The 20,719-nt window shown below is 35.5% G+C and overlaps 1 protein-coding gene across 1 annotated transcript in view; it reads right to left on the bottom strand.

Annotated features, from left to right (window-relative positions):
• Positions 1 to 864: 864 nt before the first annotated feature.
• Positions 865 to 20,719, bottom strand: part of SGCZ (sarcoglycan zeta) — a 374,092-nt gene continuing 354,237 nt past the window's right edge. Inside the window, exons 8-9 of the mRNA XM_058025112.1 lie at positions 13,239 to 13,362; positions 865 to 1,266 (exon numbers count right to left, since the gene is read on the bottom strand). Coding sequence (XP_057881095.1) covers positions 1,048 to 1,266; positions 13,239 to 13,362 — 343 coding nt within the window. The 3' untranslated portion in view covers positions 865 to 1,047. The remainder of the gene's footprint in view (positions 1,267 to 13,238; positions 13,363 to 20,719) is intronic.

Consider the following 20,719-nt stretch of genomic DNA (forward strand, 5'->3'; position numbering starts at 1 on the left):
AGAATAATAAATGTGAATGTCATACAAGTTGTTAGTGCACTGCTTCTCAGCACCACGTTACATTACCACCAATGTTTGTAACGTGTTCAAGTGGCAGCGGATAGACATAGTCAGAAAATGGGCAACATTTACCTTTGAAGATTTCTCCCTTGGTTTTGTATTTGCCAATTATAAGAACCTTTTGAAGAGCAATACACTGATCAACAAACATATCACCAGAATTTCCTTCTTTACCCTGTTCTTCTTTTCCAGAAACTGTGTGTTCTACTTAAAGCAATTGCTTCACATGCAATGGCCTCGAAAATATTACATAAGGTCATTCAGATCTGACAAACAGGAGCATTTCTTTTAAACTTTTAAAGGAATATTGCTGAGCATCTCCAAAATTTACCTAGTGTACAAAATCCTAGACTTAGTAGACAAATAGTAACAACACATTTTTAAAGAAACCAAACTCAGGGAGGAATTCTGTCTCTTTTTGTATTAAAAACCATTTACTGAATTTGTTTAGTAAAGCAAGCATCACACAATGCTTTAAAATTTTAAAATTCAGGGATAAAAGTTTACTTCCAAAAAGATGAATGGAAAATTGTGCTTTCAGACAGATAAGTTATTTATCATACAGGGGGAACCAATTCATCTCACCATCAGATTCTGGGTAAATCAATGTACTCTCTCTCTGTCTCTCTAGATATATATATATATGTGCAGTTCATATCCAGGTCCTGCAAAAATCTAAAACTATGTGCTTCACTTCAAGTAGCAAAGGCACCTGTGTTATTGTCCCTTTTGGAAAATAAGGTGATCTTATGTTGTAGGTTTCCTGATGAAGAATACATTGTTGAGTGGATCTCTCTCTGCCGTCCCTGCGCTGGGCGGCAGCACAAGCCCCAGCAGAAGGCAGCCTGAACTCCTGCTTGCAGTGGAAGAAGCTGCTCTGCAGGGGCTCGGAGCGTCGGGCTGCTCACGAGGGAAACCGAACCGAACTGTGAAGCTGAGGGATAGTAACCAAAGGCTATTCTGGTGTGAGGATAAAACGGAGTCCTTCTAGCTCCACAAGCAGATGTTGCTACTGGATTGACATGTGGAGCCTGCTCCTGCTGGGGACAGGTAGAGTTTACCATTGGGACAGGCGCAGAGCTCATAGATAGTCTGGCGAGGAGCCGAAGAGCTGGGTGAGGAGGAGGAGGACGAGAAGGAGGAGGAGGATGAAAAGGACCCCACTGGTAGATTTCCCAGGCGGATTGTATCTGCGTCTAAAAATATCTAAAAAGAGGGAGAAAAAAAAGAATACATAAATTTCTATCAGCAGTGAGACATATTTTAAAGAAGTGCTTTGAGGCAGCTGTGATTTTCTAGAAATATATTTTAAATTTTAGAAATATTTTATTAGAAGTATTATAAAGATATATTAGAAATTTCTCTTTTTAGAAGTAAAAAAGCTGTAGGCATTTATTGTTTTTCATCTCTGTGTAGTCATTTCTGCATTAATAGTCATTATGACAATATATGCAATTACTTCATCGACATGTTTATTCAGGTACAAATATTATTATTCAAAAACATTTAGACAAGATTCTTGAGTAGGTTGAATTTTCACTTGAACATTTTATGATTAACATTTATTCATTCATGGCAGCAGCATATACTTGCTCTGGCAGAATTTGTATTTTAATAAGTGTGAAGTGATACTAAAGCACATTCCCCAGTGTGCTCCTGTAAGCAATTGAAAATATGTGCTGAACTGTGCTAAATTGTAGGGGCTTAACAATAGCTACTTCCAGAGAAAAATTAAATGAGGTTACAAAGACATATGCACAAAATAAAGAGCTTTTTTGACCTAAATTAAGAGGAGCAAAGATTTCAGGTTAGTCTTATTAAGAAGGCCATCAAGATATTCCCATTTGGTTTTGAACATCGAGTATGATTAAAAAATATTTTTTTCAATATGTCTTGGAAATAACATGAGTCAGTATGAAACTGTAGATACCAGTAACATTAATGAATCTCTGTTAAGTTCTCCAATACTTATACTTACATTTGCAGAAAACTGCATGTCTTCTACTGATTCAAACAGATGAGTGTCTAGCTGCTCAAAATTTTTTAAATTTTATTTTATTTTATTTTATTTTAATCTATGGAAAGAGTAAATAAGAGCTAAAGTAAAACCAGTCATTATCTCAGGAGAAGACTAAGAACTTCTAGAAGAAAGGTAACAAAATGACATTAAGCTCTGGAGGTGACACTTGAAGCTTAGGAAAACCTGAGCTCCTTAAACATTTGCTAATGTTTTTTATATGTTATCTAAAATCAATGAAGCCAACTTGACATCATTGTACCACAAGGTTCACAGTACATGTAAAGAACCAAAAGAAATATGGAAAATATTGCTTTTTTTTATTCTATAGGAGACAAGCATTATTTTATAATAAAATAAGAGTATATGGCAGCAAAGCAATGCAGAAGCACTACTGAGGTCCTGCCATAGAGAAGTCAGGAATAGCAGGCTGGGAAAAAAATAAAGTGTCTGTATAAAATTCCATACAGGGATTGATTCATATTCATGTTTCCATCCACAGCAGAAGCACTGTAAATGACTGGAATTATTGAAGGTAATATAGTCTGAAAGTAGCCCCAAACACTGCAACTCCCCATCACTGTAAGTTCTCTAGCTCCCACAGTAATCATACTGTCTGTCGTGGAAGGAAATATTCACCAAAAGGGACAGAAAGGGAGAATCTCAGAGACATCTGCATGTCACAATGCCTGCTTTAATTCACGTTGTGACTGACAGAGGAAGTGATCACAAAACTAAAATGTAGCGAACTATTACCTTTGTTCTGTAATTCACATAACAAAGGAATGATGTATTTAGACACACAGTGTTGCCTGGAAATTCCAGTATTATAGACCTGAGACAATTACTAGTCACAACCCATGAAGAAATAACTTTTATGCAAGAAATGTGGATGGTGTTGGCAACACTAATAATGTTTTGCTAGATTACAACTGAAAAAAAAAAAAAAGATTACACATGTTAAAACATTCATCTCAGCTAAGAGTAAATGTGAAAGTAACTACGGCAAATATAATATGAAAACAAAATAACAGATGGGGGAAAAAGAGTTTAACAACAAACTAGTAACTAGGAACTGGTAAAATGTGGGAAGGAAACAAAGGACAAAATAATGAATGGAGTGACAAATAATTAAAAGTACTCTTTCACTTCTCATATCAAGCAAAAACAAATGGTAACAGGTCTATTAAAGTAGTAACAATAGAGTTATCAATAGCATTGCATAAAAATCCAGCAGCATTTAACAATGCAAGGTCTGTGTAAGTATATCTTTTGTATTAAATAATGCTTAGCATAGTTCTGTGCTTGGAGAAAGATCAAAACTTGATGTCAGAACATGACTGTGATAAAATACTTTCAATTTCAACAGTAATTCAGCAGGATATTAAACTGGAGCCAGTAATGTCACAAACTTTTAATCAGCAGTTCTTGATAACTTTGAACAAATAGAGCTAAAAAAATCTGAGGGGCCTTTTGGACTTTTAATACTGACTTTCAGTAAGCCTTGTGCCATGGTTTAACCCCAGCCAGCAGCCATGTGCCACACAGCCATTCACTCACACACTGCCCACCAGAAAGATCAGGAAGAGGTTGGAAGGGTAGAAGCTGGAAAACTCCTGGGTTGAGATAAAGACAGTTTAACAGTGAAAGCTATGCACACGAGCAAAGCAAAATAAGGAATGAATTCACTGCTTCCCGTGGGCAGGCAGGTATTCAGCCATCTTCAGGAGAGAAGGGCCCCATCATACACAATGGTGACTTGGGAACACAAACATCAGCACTCCAAAGGCCCTTCCCCTTATTCCTTCTTCCTCCAGAGGACGGCATGTCCCTTTAGTCAGTTGAGGTCACCTGCCCTGCCTGACTGTGTCACCTCCCAGCTTCCCATGCACCCCCAGTCCCCCCCCCAGCACGGCAGGATGAAAATCAGGAAAGTCCTTGGGTCTGTGTAAGCCCTGCTCACCAATAACAAAAACACTTCTACATTATGAACCTCGTGTTCAGCAGAAATCCAAAACAGAGCTCCATACCAGCTACTGTGAAGGAAATAAACACTGCCCCACAACACAAAACCAGAACACAAAGCACAGCCCCGTACCAGCTACTGTGAATAAACACTCTCCCAGCCAAAACCAGCACACCTTGGTATACTTGGAATATCGAAGAAGAAAAATACTATTTCTATGGAAGCTGGAGACATTAGAATATCATACATGCAATAATAAAAAGCACTCCAATATAGAAGACAAGCGTGTAAGGCAACACATCAAAATACAGTATGAGCTCTTCATACTTTTGGCAGATTGTGTGACTGACCATTTTAACAGCTTAGCTGCAGTCATGATGGGGAAGGTTCATGAGAAATCTGTAATACAAAATTAAATGGTTTCTAAAAGACATGTCTTGATTCAAACATAAATTAACTCAAAAAATCAGAGAGCCTATGTGTCAGAGATCTGGCTGGAGTTAAATCTCTTTAAATTTATTCTATTATTTGCAATGAGCTCAATAATTTTTCTTTTTGTTTACATCAGTACAGCTACTCTTCTACAATCTACCACTGCAGGTGTTCTGTAGAGTACTGCTCCAAGACTTTAATCTAGAGCACTTTACTCTGGTGTGCATTACAAAGTAGCTCAGTTATTTTGCTCATTAAATGAAATTATCTTTAATAAGCATAGCTGTGAAGGCTTTTCCACTGGTATTTACAAATTTCAATCTGTGATGTACAACAGTCCAGGTTTATCTGGTATCATAATCCAGCATGATAGCTATCCAGGCCTGTCCCAGCATGCATCCCAGAGCATCTGGTGAGCAATGTGGGCACTAGGATATGGTGTTTGAGAAAAACAGAACTGGCTTCTTGAGAGGGTGATATCTGCTGCAGTGAGTCCAATTTAATCCCATACCTGTAGCTATACCCTAGTGAAGCCTGTGTTGAAGAGGATTAATAAAGATGGTTTAAAGCCAGTGTTAAAATCTACCTTGTACATATGCTGTCAGGGTTGTAAATGAGAGACAAAATTTAGAGATGCAACATTGCTATCTATTAGTTAAGTAGGAATCCAAATATACTGCCAGAGTAACCCAACACATTAGGAATTTCAGTGTACATATTTGAGGATATATGTTTTCTGTCCTCTGATCTGCTAAAACAGAAATTCATGGCTGAAAACTCCTCCAACACCAGCAAAACTTAAACTAATTACTGTTTTACATCTGATGTTATCAGGTGTTTAAAGAGAAGGGAAGAAGTGGCAAGAGAAAAAATTAAACAGTATGATGTTTCTAGGGAACACTGCTGCCAGATAATGTGTACGTGGTCTTTCTCTAATCTGTTTTGCTGTGAGAGGTATGAGATAAGCCCCTTAATACCTCCCATGCATCAAGGCAATGTAGGCCAGTCATAGTCTTTCTGAGGGTCTCACTCCTCAGCAGATAAATAGGCACAAATAAAACCAAAGCCTTCATTCATTCCTGAAACATTGAAGGAGACTGATGGACAGATTGCAAGATGGAAAAGGCAGCTGCTACTCCGAGAAATGTTATTTCATGGAGAGCAGAATGCTAGCAGCATCATGCTCTCTAAATACTTAAGGTTTAGAAATCCCAGATCCTTGCTTTGTCATGTGCATTTTAGTACAGAGAAAAATATATTAGTACTATATTGTTTAAAAGTATATCTGATTTCTGACTAATTAAAGAATCAAACTGAATCAGCCTAGTGTATGTGATAAGAATGGAAAAATGGTACACTTTTTATGTACACTTTTTGCTAATGAATATCTGCCATTCTCCTGCTCATCAGACTGTATTGTTAATCTGAACATCGAGAAGGAAAGGGAGAGGAGGGAAAGCCAGAAAACACAGATTATCTACAAAAAAAGAACTAAACTGAAGGAGCAAACTTTCAGTGGGAAATATGTAGGCATGAGGTAAAAAAATCAAATACTTGTACAAGCCTTCAATAAAGAGATATGAACCTGTCGTATAAAATTCTCTAATGGGTCTAATTCTCTAAGACAGCAAATGACAGTTTAAGTTGACACCGTCAAATTAAAAATTTAGGATTTATGGACAATGAGGAATTTTCTGTATCCATGAACTCTTGCCTAAACAGGCTACTCTCTGGGGCTGCAAAGGCGTATTTCAGGTCTAATGTAGATAAGAAATGGCAGGAAACTGGAGGAAGTGTGAAAGAAAAGAAGGAAATCTGATAGATGGGTATTAATCACCCAGTGTGAGTAGGCACTGTAATGATGTCTCACTAAATAAACTTTTTGGATTCCTTTAAATATTCAATTATTCTGAAATACAGGAATGCATGGTTTGCTCTTAGTCTTTTTGGTATTCTCAGAAGCATCCTACAAAGAAGATTATACAGATTAGGTCACTAGATTCAACTATATAATTTTCATATGTTGATGTGTTTCAATATCCAAGGTTAAGATGAACTATAGCATAAATTGAAGCACTTTAGTTTGCATGGACCATTTATTCTAACACTTATCTGTGGCTTTCATTAAATCTAAATTATAGTTCTGAGAAAAGGAACAAAAAATCATAATGAAAAATTAAAATATTAACTTGATAGCATATATACTGGAAAATTTAAGCACATGGTGGCACAATATCTGGAACCATATTGGTCATAATGATTAATAGTGTTGAGGAACGGTTAAACAGTGAAATTATTGTAATGGCTGAAATAAAACTGAATATACTAAGCATTCAGAAGTGACCAAAACATCTAGTACAAAATGTGTATTAAAATGTATTCTCTACAGTGCTAGAATCAGTTGACCACAAGACAAATGGGACCTTCAATGGCCTGATGTGGTGAATATTCTCTTTCTAAAGATTATTTCTGGTACACCTGAGCACAGCCACCCTGGCAGCATTGCTCCCATTCCCATCTCCATGTTATGACTACAACCACTGACAACTGGAAGGGATTTGAAAAATAACATATCCATACATGAAAAATAACACTGTACATCAGTGAAGTGTACAGTTCATTCTTGAATGGAAGAATTTGTGTTTTCACTCATCAGTACCAAAGAGTTGTTTGTGATTGTAAGATTTCATTTTAAGTACAAATTTTTGTAAATTTAATACACAAAAGTATATATTGGTACTTCTGAGTTATAATCCCAATACAATATATAGGTGCTTACTGAAGAAAAACGCTCTCTGGCGTATTTATTCTTTCTGTTACAGAAATAATTTTCAGTCTTTGTAAATTCATTCAATCTTTGATAGATGTGACTTCTTTGTGGTTTATGTGCACAATGCAGAAAAGAAAATGTACTTGAAATATTTGTGCTTAATTTACAGAGTACAAAAACTTAATTACCATTTAAATAATCATTAGAAGGTACATTATATTAAAAATATATAATAAATTATTCATGGTCATTTTTACCTTTTTAATAAAATTTCTTATGATGTGAATCTTGAAAATTTAGCCATGAAAAAACACATTAAATATGGGTGTTTTCAGTTAAATTGCTTTGCTTTTGTATTTTTGATTGTAAAATGGTAGAGAACAGTGGTTTTTTTCTATAAATAAATTACACATGAATAACTGGTTGGAAAAGGAAAGTGCTTTTTTAAAAATAACATGCATTTGATTTTAAGTATGTGTCAAAACACCCTAATAGAATTTTTAAGCCTATAATTAAAAAAATACAGAAAAAATTCCTTTCATTTTCACTACTCTCTTTCTTCACAAAAAACACTAAGAAGTCAACTGCTTAATACCACAAAAAAGGCTTTGAAAACAATATGCAACACATGTACTAGATAATTTTTGGTGAATAAATAGTAACTCTTTGATGTCTAGAGCCTGCCATTGCTTATTGTCTAATGAACTCATTTCATGCATACAAACATTTAACTTTTTTTGCATACATTTAATCTCAGACAAACATAACTTGGTTGAACTTAACTCATGTATGAAATATTTTTATTCTTTGATCAACCATTCCTCCATAGTTATGGCAAGTAGCATGTACAACAAGGTAATTCAATTTCAGTGTATCTACTTAATTTAAAAAGTCCCATTTCTTTTTTATTTTCTGTTTCAGAACACAAAAAACATCCACAACAATGCCACCAAATACTTTAAAATGGTATAGTTACTTGAGCTTACAAGTGAAGATTATTACAGTTTTATTATATGTTAATAAATCTTAATTATTAATCTCTGTGTTAAATGCATCTCCTGGATTTAGAACTGGATAGGATTATAGATCAAATGTTAGCTCTATATGCATTTGTTAGGCTCTACAAAATAATATTGTCTGTGTGTTTCATTAAATGTGCTGTGCTAAAACAGTAAATATAAACTTGGCCTCTTGTCTGCCACACTGATTTTAGAGTAAACTTTGTCTGTTAAAGAATATAGCTCATTTTTAATGTGACACCTATAAGCCTTACTATAATGAAGGATCAGCCTCATTATGCCAGACACAACAAAATATACTCTAAAATGATACTATGGTAGAGTCCAATTTGACAGGGAAATACAAGGGCATAAAGAGGTAAATAGGAAAAAGGTCATAGACAAGGTGATTAATATGAATACATTTCTAAAAATGAGAAACCTCTGTACATCTTTCTCCTTTTATTGACTCAATCCTTGGCAGTCAACAGGATGCAATGAAAGTGCAAAGCATAACTTGCATAGAAGCTCCTTGGAAAGACATATAGCAGCTGCTCAAGATTCCTAAGAGCTGAGCCTACTCAGCAGCCTTCTGCTTCAGAGACTGCTGCAGCCAATGGCCCAGAGTGCTGGGCAGCATGCAGAGGGGCCTTGGCCGGCTGGAGTGATGACAGAGAGAAACGCTCTGAAATCCAGCAAAGGGCAGGGTCCTGCACCTGGGGAGGAGTGACCCCATGCACAAGGCTGGGACTGACCTGCTGGAAAGCAGCTGCAAAGGGAAGGACCTGGGGGTTCTGGTGGACAACAAACTGTCCACGAGCCAGCGGTGTGCCCATGGGGATGAGAAGGCCAAAGGTGTCCTGGGGGCAATTAGGGAGGACATTGCCAGCAGGCTGAGGGAGGTGACTCTGCCCCTCTGCTCAGCCCTGGTGAGGCCACATCAGGAGTGCTGTGCCCAGCTCTGGGCTCCTCAGGGCAAGAGAGACATGGAGCTCCTGGAGCAGGTCCACTGGAGGGCAACAAAGATGAGTGAGGGATTGGAGCATCCCTCTTGTGAGGAAAGGCTGAGGGAGCTGGGCCTGTTCAACTTCAACGACAGACATCTGGGAGGGGACCTCAAAAATATCTATGATATCTGCACAAAGGGTCTCAGAGAATGGATCCAGGATCTTCTTTGTGGTGCCAAGCAACAGGTTAAGAGGCAATGGACAGAAACTCTTTCACAGAAAATTACACCTAAATATGAGAAGGAACCTTACTGTGTGGGTGAATGAACACCGTAGCAGACTGCCCAGAAAAGTTGTGGATTCTCCCTCACTGGAGATACTCAGGAACCATCTGGACACAATCCCATGTGCTCTAGAATGATCCTGCTGCAGCAGGGAAGAGGAACCAGATGGCCCATTGTGGTCCTCTTCCAACTTGACCCATTATGTGATTCTGGATGGTCAAAACTATTATAGTTAGTTGTTAGGCCGATGTGTGGACACCATCAAACAGACCTTTCAGTTTGCTGTCTTTACACAGTTATGTGTTTCAGGTCCAACTTGAACATTTTTATGTCTATTAAAATAAAGTATCTACAGAATTCAAAATTGATTTGTACTTTTGCATTACACCCTTATTTGAAAAAGCTGTAGTTAACTAGCAGTCATTGTGTTAAATTTCCAGACAAGAAATGATATTTTTCTTCTTCTGTGAACCAGTGGATTCAGCTGTATCCTGGAGCTTCACATTTCACGTTCCTTGTAAATGATTGCTGCTTTAAACCATTGGTTATGGTTTATTTATAGAATAATACATAGTTCACAACTAAATGCCAAGTTATAATTGAATCAAAGGATTCTGCTGATGCCTTGGCTCACAAGGGTGCAGCTCAAGAGCTTTAGAAAGGGCAGCAGAATCTGAATCTAAATTACAGCCGCCAGTATTCAGTCTGGGATCACACACTATGATGCGTAATAGGGCTAAAAGGATTATTATAATACTGCAGTAAATAAAAAGAAAATGTATCAAGCAGCAGAATTCAGGATGCTTGCAGAAGCATTCAGTTTGTGATGTGGGAGGCTAAAGATTATACTGCATAGAAATAAAGCTAGAGGAAAAGTATTTCATAAATACATTTATGAAAATGTGTCTTAAAAATATTCTGAAGTTATTATTAAATAAAAGGAAAATCTATTTTTCATAGTCAGTAAATGCATAATGCTCTGTAACATGGCTCTAACTAGTTGATTTCAGGTGCCACATTTTCTGTCATAATAGGACAATAGCTTTGCTAGAGAAAGAAAATTTGAATTCACATATCTTTGATGAGTTTTTGAAAAAGCTTTCAAACATTAAAAAATTAAATGTCACTAACTAGAATAAAAATGGTACAAAAATCTTTGCATGTTTTTCTAGTACAAATTGTCTTATTGTGAAAATGGTTCACAGGTCCAATTCACAAAGACAACACTTTATTTGTGGAGGAAACCTGACTTATAAGGCATTCAATTCTTAAGCTAAAATGATTATTTTTAATCTAGTTACTTTGTCATTTTAGAATGTGTTTTCTTAAAAATGAATAATGATAAAACCTTTAAGCATTTTTTGTACTGTCTGTTAATGTGGTTTATCTGTTGGGCTGTAAGCAGGAAAAGCAACCAATATTTTGTTGTGTAGATATTTAATCCATCAGATGTTTACCCTGGTTCCTCACACCAGGCTGCAATTAGTCCAGCAATTCCCTAACGGGGCCATAGTAACTTTGCACAACAGCTAATGCTCTGGTGCCTGGCATATGCCTTCCTAAGTGTTTCTGCATTTTCCTCTAAACCACTCCAGTGGAAGAGCTTAAACAGTGGATTGCAGAGGCATTGGTCAGACTGCAGAATAGAATTTCTCTGTGGATTTTTGCTACAGTTCATTTCAGATCTTACTGAAATTGCAAGCATTCAAGACTTTGAACTTTGTCAGATGTATATTTATTGAACACTTCATTGGGAAGATTGGATAAAGGTTGGTAATTTGCTTTCTGATAATTTTCAATCTAACATCTTTTTAGGAAATCACAGATGTGCATAGTCTTATCACAGAGAAAATAGTAATTTCCAATAAGAAGGTCAGAAAAGTCAGCTTTTCACTAGCATTTTTTTTACTACAAAACATTTAATACTGAATTGAATTCCAGTTCTGAATAAAACATAATATAGGCATTATATTTTTTCTTGGATTTCCATTGTCAAAGTACAACTGAGGTCATAGGACATTGTTTCCAAAACTACTTTTCCAACAAGATATAGTAAATACTTAAGAAAAATGAGAAGTCATGCAATTAAATCGCAATGTTGATCTAGAAAAAAATACCTGACGGATCCATAGATAAAATATTTGCATGAAGAGGTGTAGGATGCAAAACAAAGAGAATATAGAAACAAGCATTGCCTAAGGAATAATGGGAGAGTAAGGAATGGTAAAAGTCTTTCTGTTGGCTTCTCTTTTTTTAACTTTAATTTTAATTGAAGTTTTACTTTTCCCCTCTGGCAATATCACAAAGGGAAAGACCAAAGAAATACATTCTATTTGTAAAATTTATGCTAATAAATTTAGGAAACACAGTAGATTTGGCCAGGTAGGGACTTATGAAAGGGAAACAAGACAGGTTACAGGAAGCTCTAGACTCAAAAAAACTCACAGAAGGGACAATGATGAGGTAGGACAATATTTGCTATTAAAAGAGGATTTGATTTTTTTACTTGTATCTCAGCAATGTTAGGAAACAGTAAGAGAGGCAGTAAGTAAAGAGGAGAGACTGGGGAAAGAGCTGATTTTGGAGAAACTCAAAAATAAGGTGGGGCATGTGGTATGTAAATATTTGAGACTCTGAAATGAAAACATAGTGCTTTAATTATGCTGTAAAGATACTTGCATCAATAAAAAAATGTTACCAAAATATGATTTTGATGCAATATATTGGCCAAAATGTTCCTGTCTGCACTGTAATGCAGAGTGTGCATTCCAGGGAACTATCTGCCACAGATGTGAATGTTGGTTTTGTTTGGTTTTGTCTATGTTGGATAGTATGTAAAACGTGTAGAAACATTTGGTAGAGAATACAAAACACAAACACAAAAGGCAAAAAATTTCTAAAGAGCTTCATTCACAGTGAAATATTTACATTATGAACTTCCAAAAGTGCTGTACTGTAGCAAACCCCTCTGAGAACAATTTGAAAATCTATCAATTTCTCCAAAGTGCTTAATAGAAATCTGAGAGCTCTCGATAGCCTTCAACAAGATCTTTGCTTTTTTTTTTTTTAATGTTATATCATTTTATGGTCTAAAGATGAAAGGACTCCCATACCAGCAATCTTTCATGCATTTCTGAAATGTATAGATTACAGTCCCAACAAGTGACCCAATTTTGAATCATTTGCATGTGTTCACACAGGTTTACACATGAAGAATCTTTACCAAAGTCTTTTTTTGTCAATTAATTATCAGTGATCTCTGAAACACGACACTAATGAAACAGGAGAGAATATATGATGGAAGTACTCTGTGTCTCTTACAGAGGTAGTAAAAGATGAAGGAGTTAAACCACAGGTAGAGCCAGTTTGATAAACCTCTTATTCATGGTTTAATGATGCATTAATCTAAATTAATCCAAACTTCTCTGTTTTATTTTGACAGATTAATCCAAGTTATTTTTTACCAGTATCATGTAACCAACTCTGTTTCCGTGGAAGATTTTTCTTTGATTCTTAATTTACAAGTAATTCTGATCTGTATCAACTAAGTTTATTTTCAGTGTGAATGAAACTTACGGATTCAAATATTTGTAAAATAGGAGATAAGTATTAATAGTTGAACAAGCTAAACCAAAATTACTTTAACAAAGGCAAATGCAGAATACTTTTCATGTTGTTTACCTTGCTGCTGGATAAACCCTCCTCACACTGTTTGTGTTATGCTGGGCAGAGCTGTAGAACATTTCTCTGCTGGCTGAACTTACCTCCCCTTCTGTGGACTGCAAGTGCAGCTCTTTCCTACAGGTAGCCTTTAAGTCTCCTGCGGCTGCGTTGACTTGCACTCCTCTGGGTGCTTCCATCACCAAAGATCTAGTAGGAGATTCAAGTCTAAAGGACAAAAACAATCACTGAGAAAAAAATGCACTGAATTTGACCACCAAAAACTCCCCAGCCTCAAAACCCACCATGCAGGTAGATATTAACATATTTTGAAAGGTAACAAAGGAAAACCAGATTATATGTGTGATTCTATGACTGCCTTTTATGACACAGAGAAAGAAAAAGATTAAGCATTTAAGAATATACTAATATAAACTTAACTGCTTAGTGATGCTTTCTGACACTAGCACTTAATGCATCCAACTGTACTAATACTGAAATATAGGTACTTGAGAATCTGCACATCTCTGTTAATGCTTCTGTAATGAGAGTTTAATATGAAAATCTTCTTAGTGACTGATGACAAATGTTTAACGAAATAAAAGAAAACAAAACCTTTAAATATTTTAAATGATGTGAAACTGGTTAAAATTACTTTGCCTTGACAGACTCATTCATGTATTGGGTATGTTTAGCAGCTTCATGTATGGAGAGAAGAAAAGAAAATCTGTTATGTTGCTATTATTTGGGGGGGTATTGTATGGCTTTTCTGTAGTCCAAAATACTCAATATGTTCATATAACCCCGTAATAATAGGGTAAAGACACATAACTTGGTATCTTTACTCAAAGCGATTCTTGTTCTACTGTCAGTCTTTCTGCTTCTCACTCCTCCATGCTCAAGATCCTCCATCAACCTTAATGCAGGGCTATGATACTTTCCCAGCTGTGCTTTCTCACAGTATTGCAGAGATTGCTCTTGAAAGGGAAGTACTAATGCAATGATTTTGTAGAAAACATGCTCACATGCTGAATAGGGAAAATGACAGGATGAAAACTCTACTGAACTAGGAAACAATTCAGATTCTGATTGTGTTCAGTTGTAGAATTATTGTATAGCACATAAGGGAGGGAGACAAAATTTTTAATCTGTTTATAATGTAGTAATATAATGACAGGACCCAGTTCCACTTTACCTGAACAAAGGCTTTTTGTAAGATGAAATATGTTAATAATAAGAACGTCTAGACTGAGTAGCTTGAAAAAAATGCTGTATTTTCCTCTTCAGCAAAGTGGTCATAGCTATCCAAGAATATAATGAAGTATTAGATATATAATGAATTTGGCGCAGAAAAGCCAGATAAATTTTGTCAAGCAATGGAACAAGAGAATTTCAAAGTATTTTAACTATTGCATTTTTTAAGTACAGAGAACAGCACCATATTACCATTTTAAAACCAAGGTGCCACATTTAGATGCAAAGAAAGTCGCTGAGATAGTGCCTGTGAAACATTTCTGTTTGTTGCATGTCACTGACTGAACAGGGAAAGGAAAAAAAAAGAAATGGAAAAAAAACCAAAAGGAAAAGAAAACAAAAACAAAAAAAAAGAGAGAAAAAAATTTATTCAGCAAACAAAATGGAGCTATTAAAAGCAGGTATCCAGATAGAGAAAAACACAAGTTTAGATAGTCATATGAAAAAAAAAATTACATGGGATGCATATAGATAGGAGCAATAGAAAAATATCAATGCCTGCTTCTGCTAGGGCATTTTCTTTCTTTTTTTTGATGCTTTGTAGGGAGAAGTTGATAGAAGGTTCTGCAGTTCTTTGTACTGGGGAAGAATCTAAATATCATTAATTATTTTATGACATACACAAGTGCTTTTCAGGTGCTGATTTGTGAACTTCTGATGGCTACAGCATGGCAGAAAAAGGACTTCCAAAATATTTTTTAAATTATGTAAATTATGAAGTTTAGCAATTAGGTTTCTGAAAGTACTCCATTTCCTTAATGAAGTTTTACCTTGAACTTAAAAGGAAACTGAATGGTATAAATGTTAAATGATTTTATTCTTCCATTCCATATTTTTCAGCAGCTTATCATTGTGATTTATAATCTACTTTACAGGAATATTAACACTTATTTCTCCATGGTTTCACATGCCATTTCATAATCATAAAGACAAAAGTGTTTTTAGCTACATTTATTGCATTGAATTCATGTGTCTTAGCCAAGCCAAAAATATTTCTAGTTTCATAACACCCAAATCCCTCAGACCTAACTAAAACTTTTCAGCAGGAGGACAATTAAAATCTGTTTTGGAACATCCATCAAGAAACTATGGCTTTCTTTGAAGAATAAACTTTTGTCAGTGTATAGCTTAGAGTGTTTTGTCTAGTTTCATCGCAGTTTTTCATGAAGTACATTAGCATAAATAACTTTATGTTTGTCTAAAAAGAATATATTTGGATTATTATTTTCTCAACTTGAAAAGTTGATAATTACAACCTTCTCCACACCACATAGAAGAAAATTTTTAGACAATAGAGATTCTTAGCGGTCTTTGGAAATCAAATAATCTGGTAGAAATGTCAAGGAGTTACTAACAATCATCAAGACAGATTTTAAACCAACACCCATCCATTAGTAAAACTGAATGCCTAAATCTGTTTTACAGTTCTTATTTACTTTTCTTATTGTTATTCTCTGTCTGATCTGCATCTGAAAAGAGACTGCAGTATGCTGCCGCAAATCCAAAAGTCTATACACGTAGATTATTTTCTCAATGTTTTGAGATAAAATAGGTTTGATATGCAGCTTCTTTATAATAATTTTTCTTTGCCATATTTCTGATACTTTTAACATCAACTATAAACTCATTGTAACACTCTACATTGTAATGCTCATCCCTCCAAGAAAAAGTGTATTATTATAGTAGCATATGGAGAATTTGCTTCCTTTCAGATTTACTGATGGCCTGGTACAGTGGCATTTACGTCTATGAGTGAATCATATTCATAAAATTAAGTTTTCTTTCTCAAACAACAAACTGGTCTGATGGAAAAGGTAACTACTGCTATTATTAGACAGAAACTACAGAACTGTAGGAAATACAAAAAGGCTTTTTAAAAGAGTTTTTAAATAGTATAATTGGTCAATTTGCTATATGTGAGGAAGCAAGATGATCTATCCATAGCAGATAAGGGCTTTTTCTTCTTAATTATCAGTGGTTAATTTGTGAAAAATGATAAATTTCATAAGATCAAAGCCATAGGAATTTGAGCTGAAATAATGAAAGAACTATTGCTAGAAAAGGGAAACTTTTAAAATATCTTGCATATGTTCCTTTGAAGGTATTAAAATATTTCTCATCAGAAATGCAGAAATATTTTTTCTTCATTTTGTATTTTCTGTTTACAAGCTGACCTAGATTGTATTAGACAAAAATAATTTAAACTAAGAACCAAAATAAAAGGTTTCTTTCTGGGTTTTAAGCAATATTTTAGATTTATTTCTTGCATATCCCTCATACTCACATGGGATATAATTTATCTATGTTATTTTTTTTTCTGTTGGCTCATGGAAAGTATTTCTTAAAATAGAAGGAAACAGAAGATTCCCCTGTGCAGAAGCAAATAATTTATTTGCTTTCTGTCTATTTAACCCCTATATCCAACCCATGCTACTTAGTAAAACAACTGATATAAACCTCTACCCATACCTTATTGCTTATACTATTTACAAGGTTATACATGCACCTTTTACAATATATATATATAAAAGTAACTAAAAATATTTTTATACATTTACATGTATCAAAAGATGCACTTCAAGATGCATATGAATCATTGCCATAATATTTATATTTCTTGAAGCTGTTGTATTCTGATGCTTTAAAATTATATTATTATTATTATTATTATTAATAACAATTATATATTATATATAATATAATTATATATATTATATTAATAATTTTTAATAATAATAATTTTTAATAATAATAATAATAATAATAATAATGTAGCACGGGTAGATTTGAAGGCCTCAACATTCTTAATATTTTTTACTGATCATCATATTTTCTTTGTTAAGAAGCAAAATTCTCATACTTTCATGGGAAACTTACTTTTATATATGTTAAAACCTAATCTTGGGCATGATTTGTCTCTAGTTTTTTGACAACACACACCACTCTTAAGTAACAGAGAGTTAGATAAGTGTTTCCTGAAATCAGTTTTGGCCTGAACCAATAAATATTAGCCTTTTTTTTCTCCCAGTTTTCTCCCAGTTTCCAATTGTGCAACTCATGGATGATAAAATTAAACAAAGAGGAAACTTTCATGACCTAAATCAAAATAGAATGGCATTCAGTACCGCATTTCATGTTATATCCATGCTCTGCATGTCACCGACTTTGGCATGTGTCAGCATGCCCTTATTATAGCTTCTAAAATTCTCACTAACCTACAAATTCACTGGGCTCAAAGATGAGTTCTAATTGCCCTGTACATGCCAGAGATTTAAATTCAATAGGTCTGCATTGTCATAGCAACACCTGAAACCACTGAATATTTTAATGTTATTTGGCATAGATGATAATTCAGAAAAACAATTCCCCACATAGGGAAGTAAAGAATCTCTTCTGAGAGTATAAAAAAATATATATTTCTTACTGAGGAGAAATAAAAAGAAACAAAAGGTCATTGAGGAGTTTTTCAGAAGTGGTGTTAAAGGAATAGAGTTCTAGAAGAAGTATCAAGGAAAAGTGAGAAAGGCTGGAAAAAGCAAATATTTACAAAAGTTTGACTAAATAAGCAGGTGATAAGACTAAGGTTAAAGAGAACTTAATGCATGATTTTTTCCTAGCATGAATGAAGGCATAGCCAGAATAGCTAAAGACAAGAAAGCTATCCAAATCACATGTAATATTAAGATGAAAACAAACCAAAAACGTAAGTGGCATCTCAGGTAGTAAAAAATCCTGCAGTCATAAGTCAACTAAAATGCAAACCTTTGATATTAGTGGAAATGTAAGGTTTAGAACATGAGCTTTTATTTCTCAGAGAAATACCAAAACATTTCCAGGCTGTGAGAAAAAGTTCTGGATATGAGACAATCCAAAATAGTTGCTTAAGGAAAGGTATGAGAAAAGGATTTTTCATAGTCCTGACAACTTAGAGCTAACCCATTCTACCCTCAATGTTTCCCTTTGCATTATCTTCCTTATTTTTATTCTGGCTTGAATCCCTTTCCTTACATGCCCTGCCTTTCTGCTAAACATTCTTACATGAAGTTTGTCTTTACAGAAATAGCTGCATTACCTGAGTTGTCTTTCAGAATATATTTCCCTAAAACAGAAATCCTTCTTGTCAGAAAGAGATTGAAGCAACATGCCCACAGAAAATGCTCAAGTGCTTGTCAAGAGTTAGATCTGAAGATAAAGTGCTTGGGAGAGTCTGAAGAGTCGCACTTTTGAAAACCATTAGTTTCCTATGATTAGGAAGTAACAGTCCAGACCACTTGTAATTGTCTAATTATATTTTCTATATTGTTTCTCTAAGGGGTCTTAAACTGATATAAACAGATCTATTTTAGCTGAGGCAAACTGTGACACGGCTTGTTCCACATTTTGAGAAAACAGCATCTCATGGAAAATTATTCTGCTGAAAATCCTGACAGATCTGCTTCAAACTCTGCAGATTAAGCATAGCAGATACCTTGGAACAGATTTTCCAATGGCCCATATTTGGATTATATTCAAAAATTCCAAGAAAATAAAAAAAATCAGTCAATCATAAAAAAAATCAGAAAAGGTTTGGTGAGTTTGGGTATTCTGGAGCCACGTGTATTCAAATGGGTAAAGCAGGAATTACTAGTAGTGTGAGCTGATCTTAGATGGGGACCAGCTTTCAGAAGACACAGAGAAACCTAAAGGTCTTCCACCTTGTATGAAACTGCCTAACTGCTTCAGGAACTCTCAAATTTAAGAAGCCTTGTTTTCTTGTGAAAGTGGTTAAACAGTATCACTGAAAATGGAGATACTCCCAGAAGAGAAAAGGAACAGCTGGAGTGAGGAAAAAATCTCCATGGAGAAATTTAGTATAAGGACAGAATGGGGAAACTAAAGATTACTCAAATGGAAAAAAAAAAAAAAGTAGCCCATCTTAGTAATGCATTAATAAGACGGTTCACGTAGAATCAAAAGAAAGATATGAAATGAAAATGTTATGCATATTACAGAAGCATTACTTCATGACATATTGTACAACTTTTATGGACTATAAGTCGTTTAACAAATCATATTTCATCAGAAAAACTACAGCAAAATGCAGGTATGGTGGTATGGTGAAACAAGACGGTATTTAGAGTCCAAAGCATGTCAGAAATGAGTTCTAGTATCTCTAATATCTCCTAGACATGGAGGATAGTTGCTCCATTTAAAAAGGCAGTAAAAATTTCTATCCATAGTGTCTGTGAGAATGAAAAACTTGAACAAATTGTGGGCTGTTGTGCCTAGCCCTAAGACAGACCTATGTTAAATTCAAATTAATTAAGCGGCAGCTTGGATCTGGAAGCAGCGCAAAAGCAAGCACAGCTGAAACAAGCCTTGCAGGAGGCAAGGGCACAGAGGAGGGCACCTACTGAAACCGTCACCATCTCCCTCTGACACTCTGAGCACTCACTGGCTCTGCCTGCTGTTAGATGCGATGCAGCTCCGTGTAAACAAAGATCCTCGTCTGCCTTCACAATAATTGCAGCGTGAAGTTGCCATGTGTTTCATTAACCCAGCACTGGGCAAATGCTTTCTACTGCTACAAGCTTTAGATGGCTTTTCAAATGAGACTGATTGGGTAATATATTTACTCTCATAACCCTGTGTAGGCTGAGACAGCTGTGCTTGGAGCCCATCTGTGGGTTCCTGAAGGCATGAGATGGCATAATCATAAAGCAAATATAATCAAAAGCCCAGCAGAAACGGGCCTGGAGGTGCTGGTGACAGCAGCTGAACATGAGCCAGCTGTGCTCACGTGGCCAGGAAAGGCAGTGGATCCTGGCCTGTGTCAGCAATAGTGTGGCCAGCAGGAGCAGGGCAGGGATTGTCCGTCCCCCTGTGCTCAGCACTGGCGAGGCCACAGTTTGAATTCTGTGTCCAGTTCTGGGCCCCTCACTACAAGAAGGACATTGAGGGGCTGGAGCGAGTCCAGGAAAGACAATGGAGCTGGGCAAGGGTCTACAGTGTGACACAGGGGAGTGCTGAGGGAGCTGGGCTACGTCAGCCTGGACAAAAGGAGGCTCCAGTATCCTTAATTAAGCATATGAAACTCAATGGATTTTTCTATCTCTTGTGATAGTAATATTTTTATCCTTCATATCTTGGTTCCTGCTAGAGCCGTTTCCCTTTCCATTGTCAAATATAATCATCATCACTGAACACTAAAGCAAATTATTCTTTCAATTTAAGAGCCATACCCAGATTCATTTGTTTCTACTCTGTCCTGTCTACATAGTAATTAGAACCTTTCATTACTGGCTTTCTTCTCTGTTTACTTCAATATTAAAAAAAAATTATATATATACAC

Source organism: Melospiza georgiana, chromosome 5, assembly GCF_028018845.1.
Source record: "Melospiza georgiana isolate bMelGeo1 chromosome 5, bMelGeo1.pri, whole genome shotgun sequence".
NCBI lineage: Eukaryota > Metazoa > Chordata > Aves > Passeriformes > Passerellidae > Melospiza > Melospiza georgiana.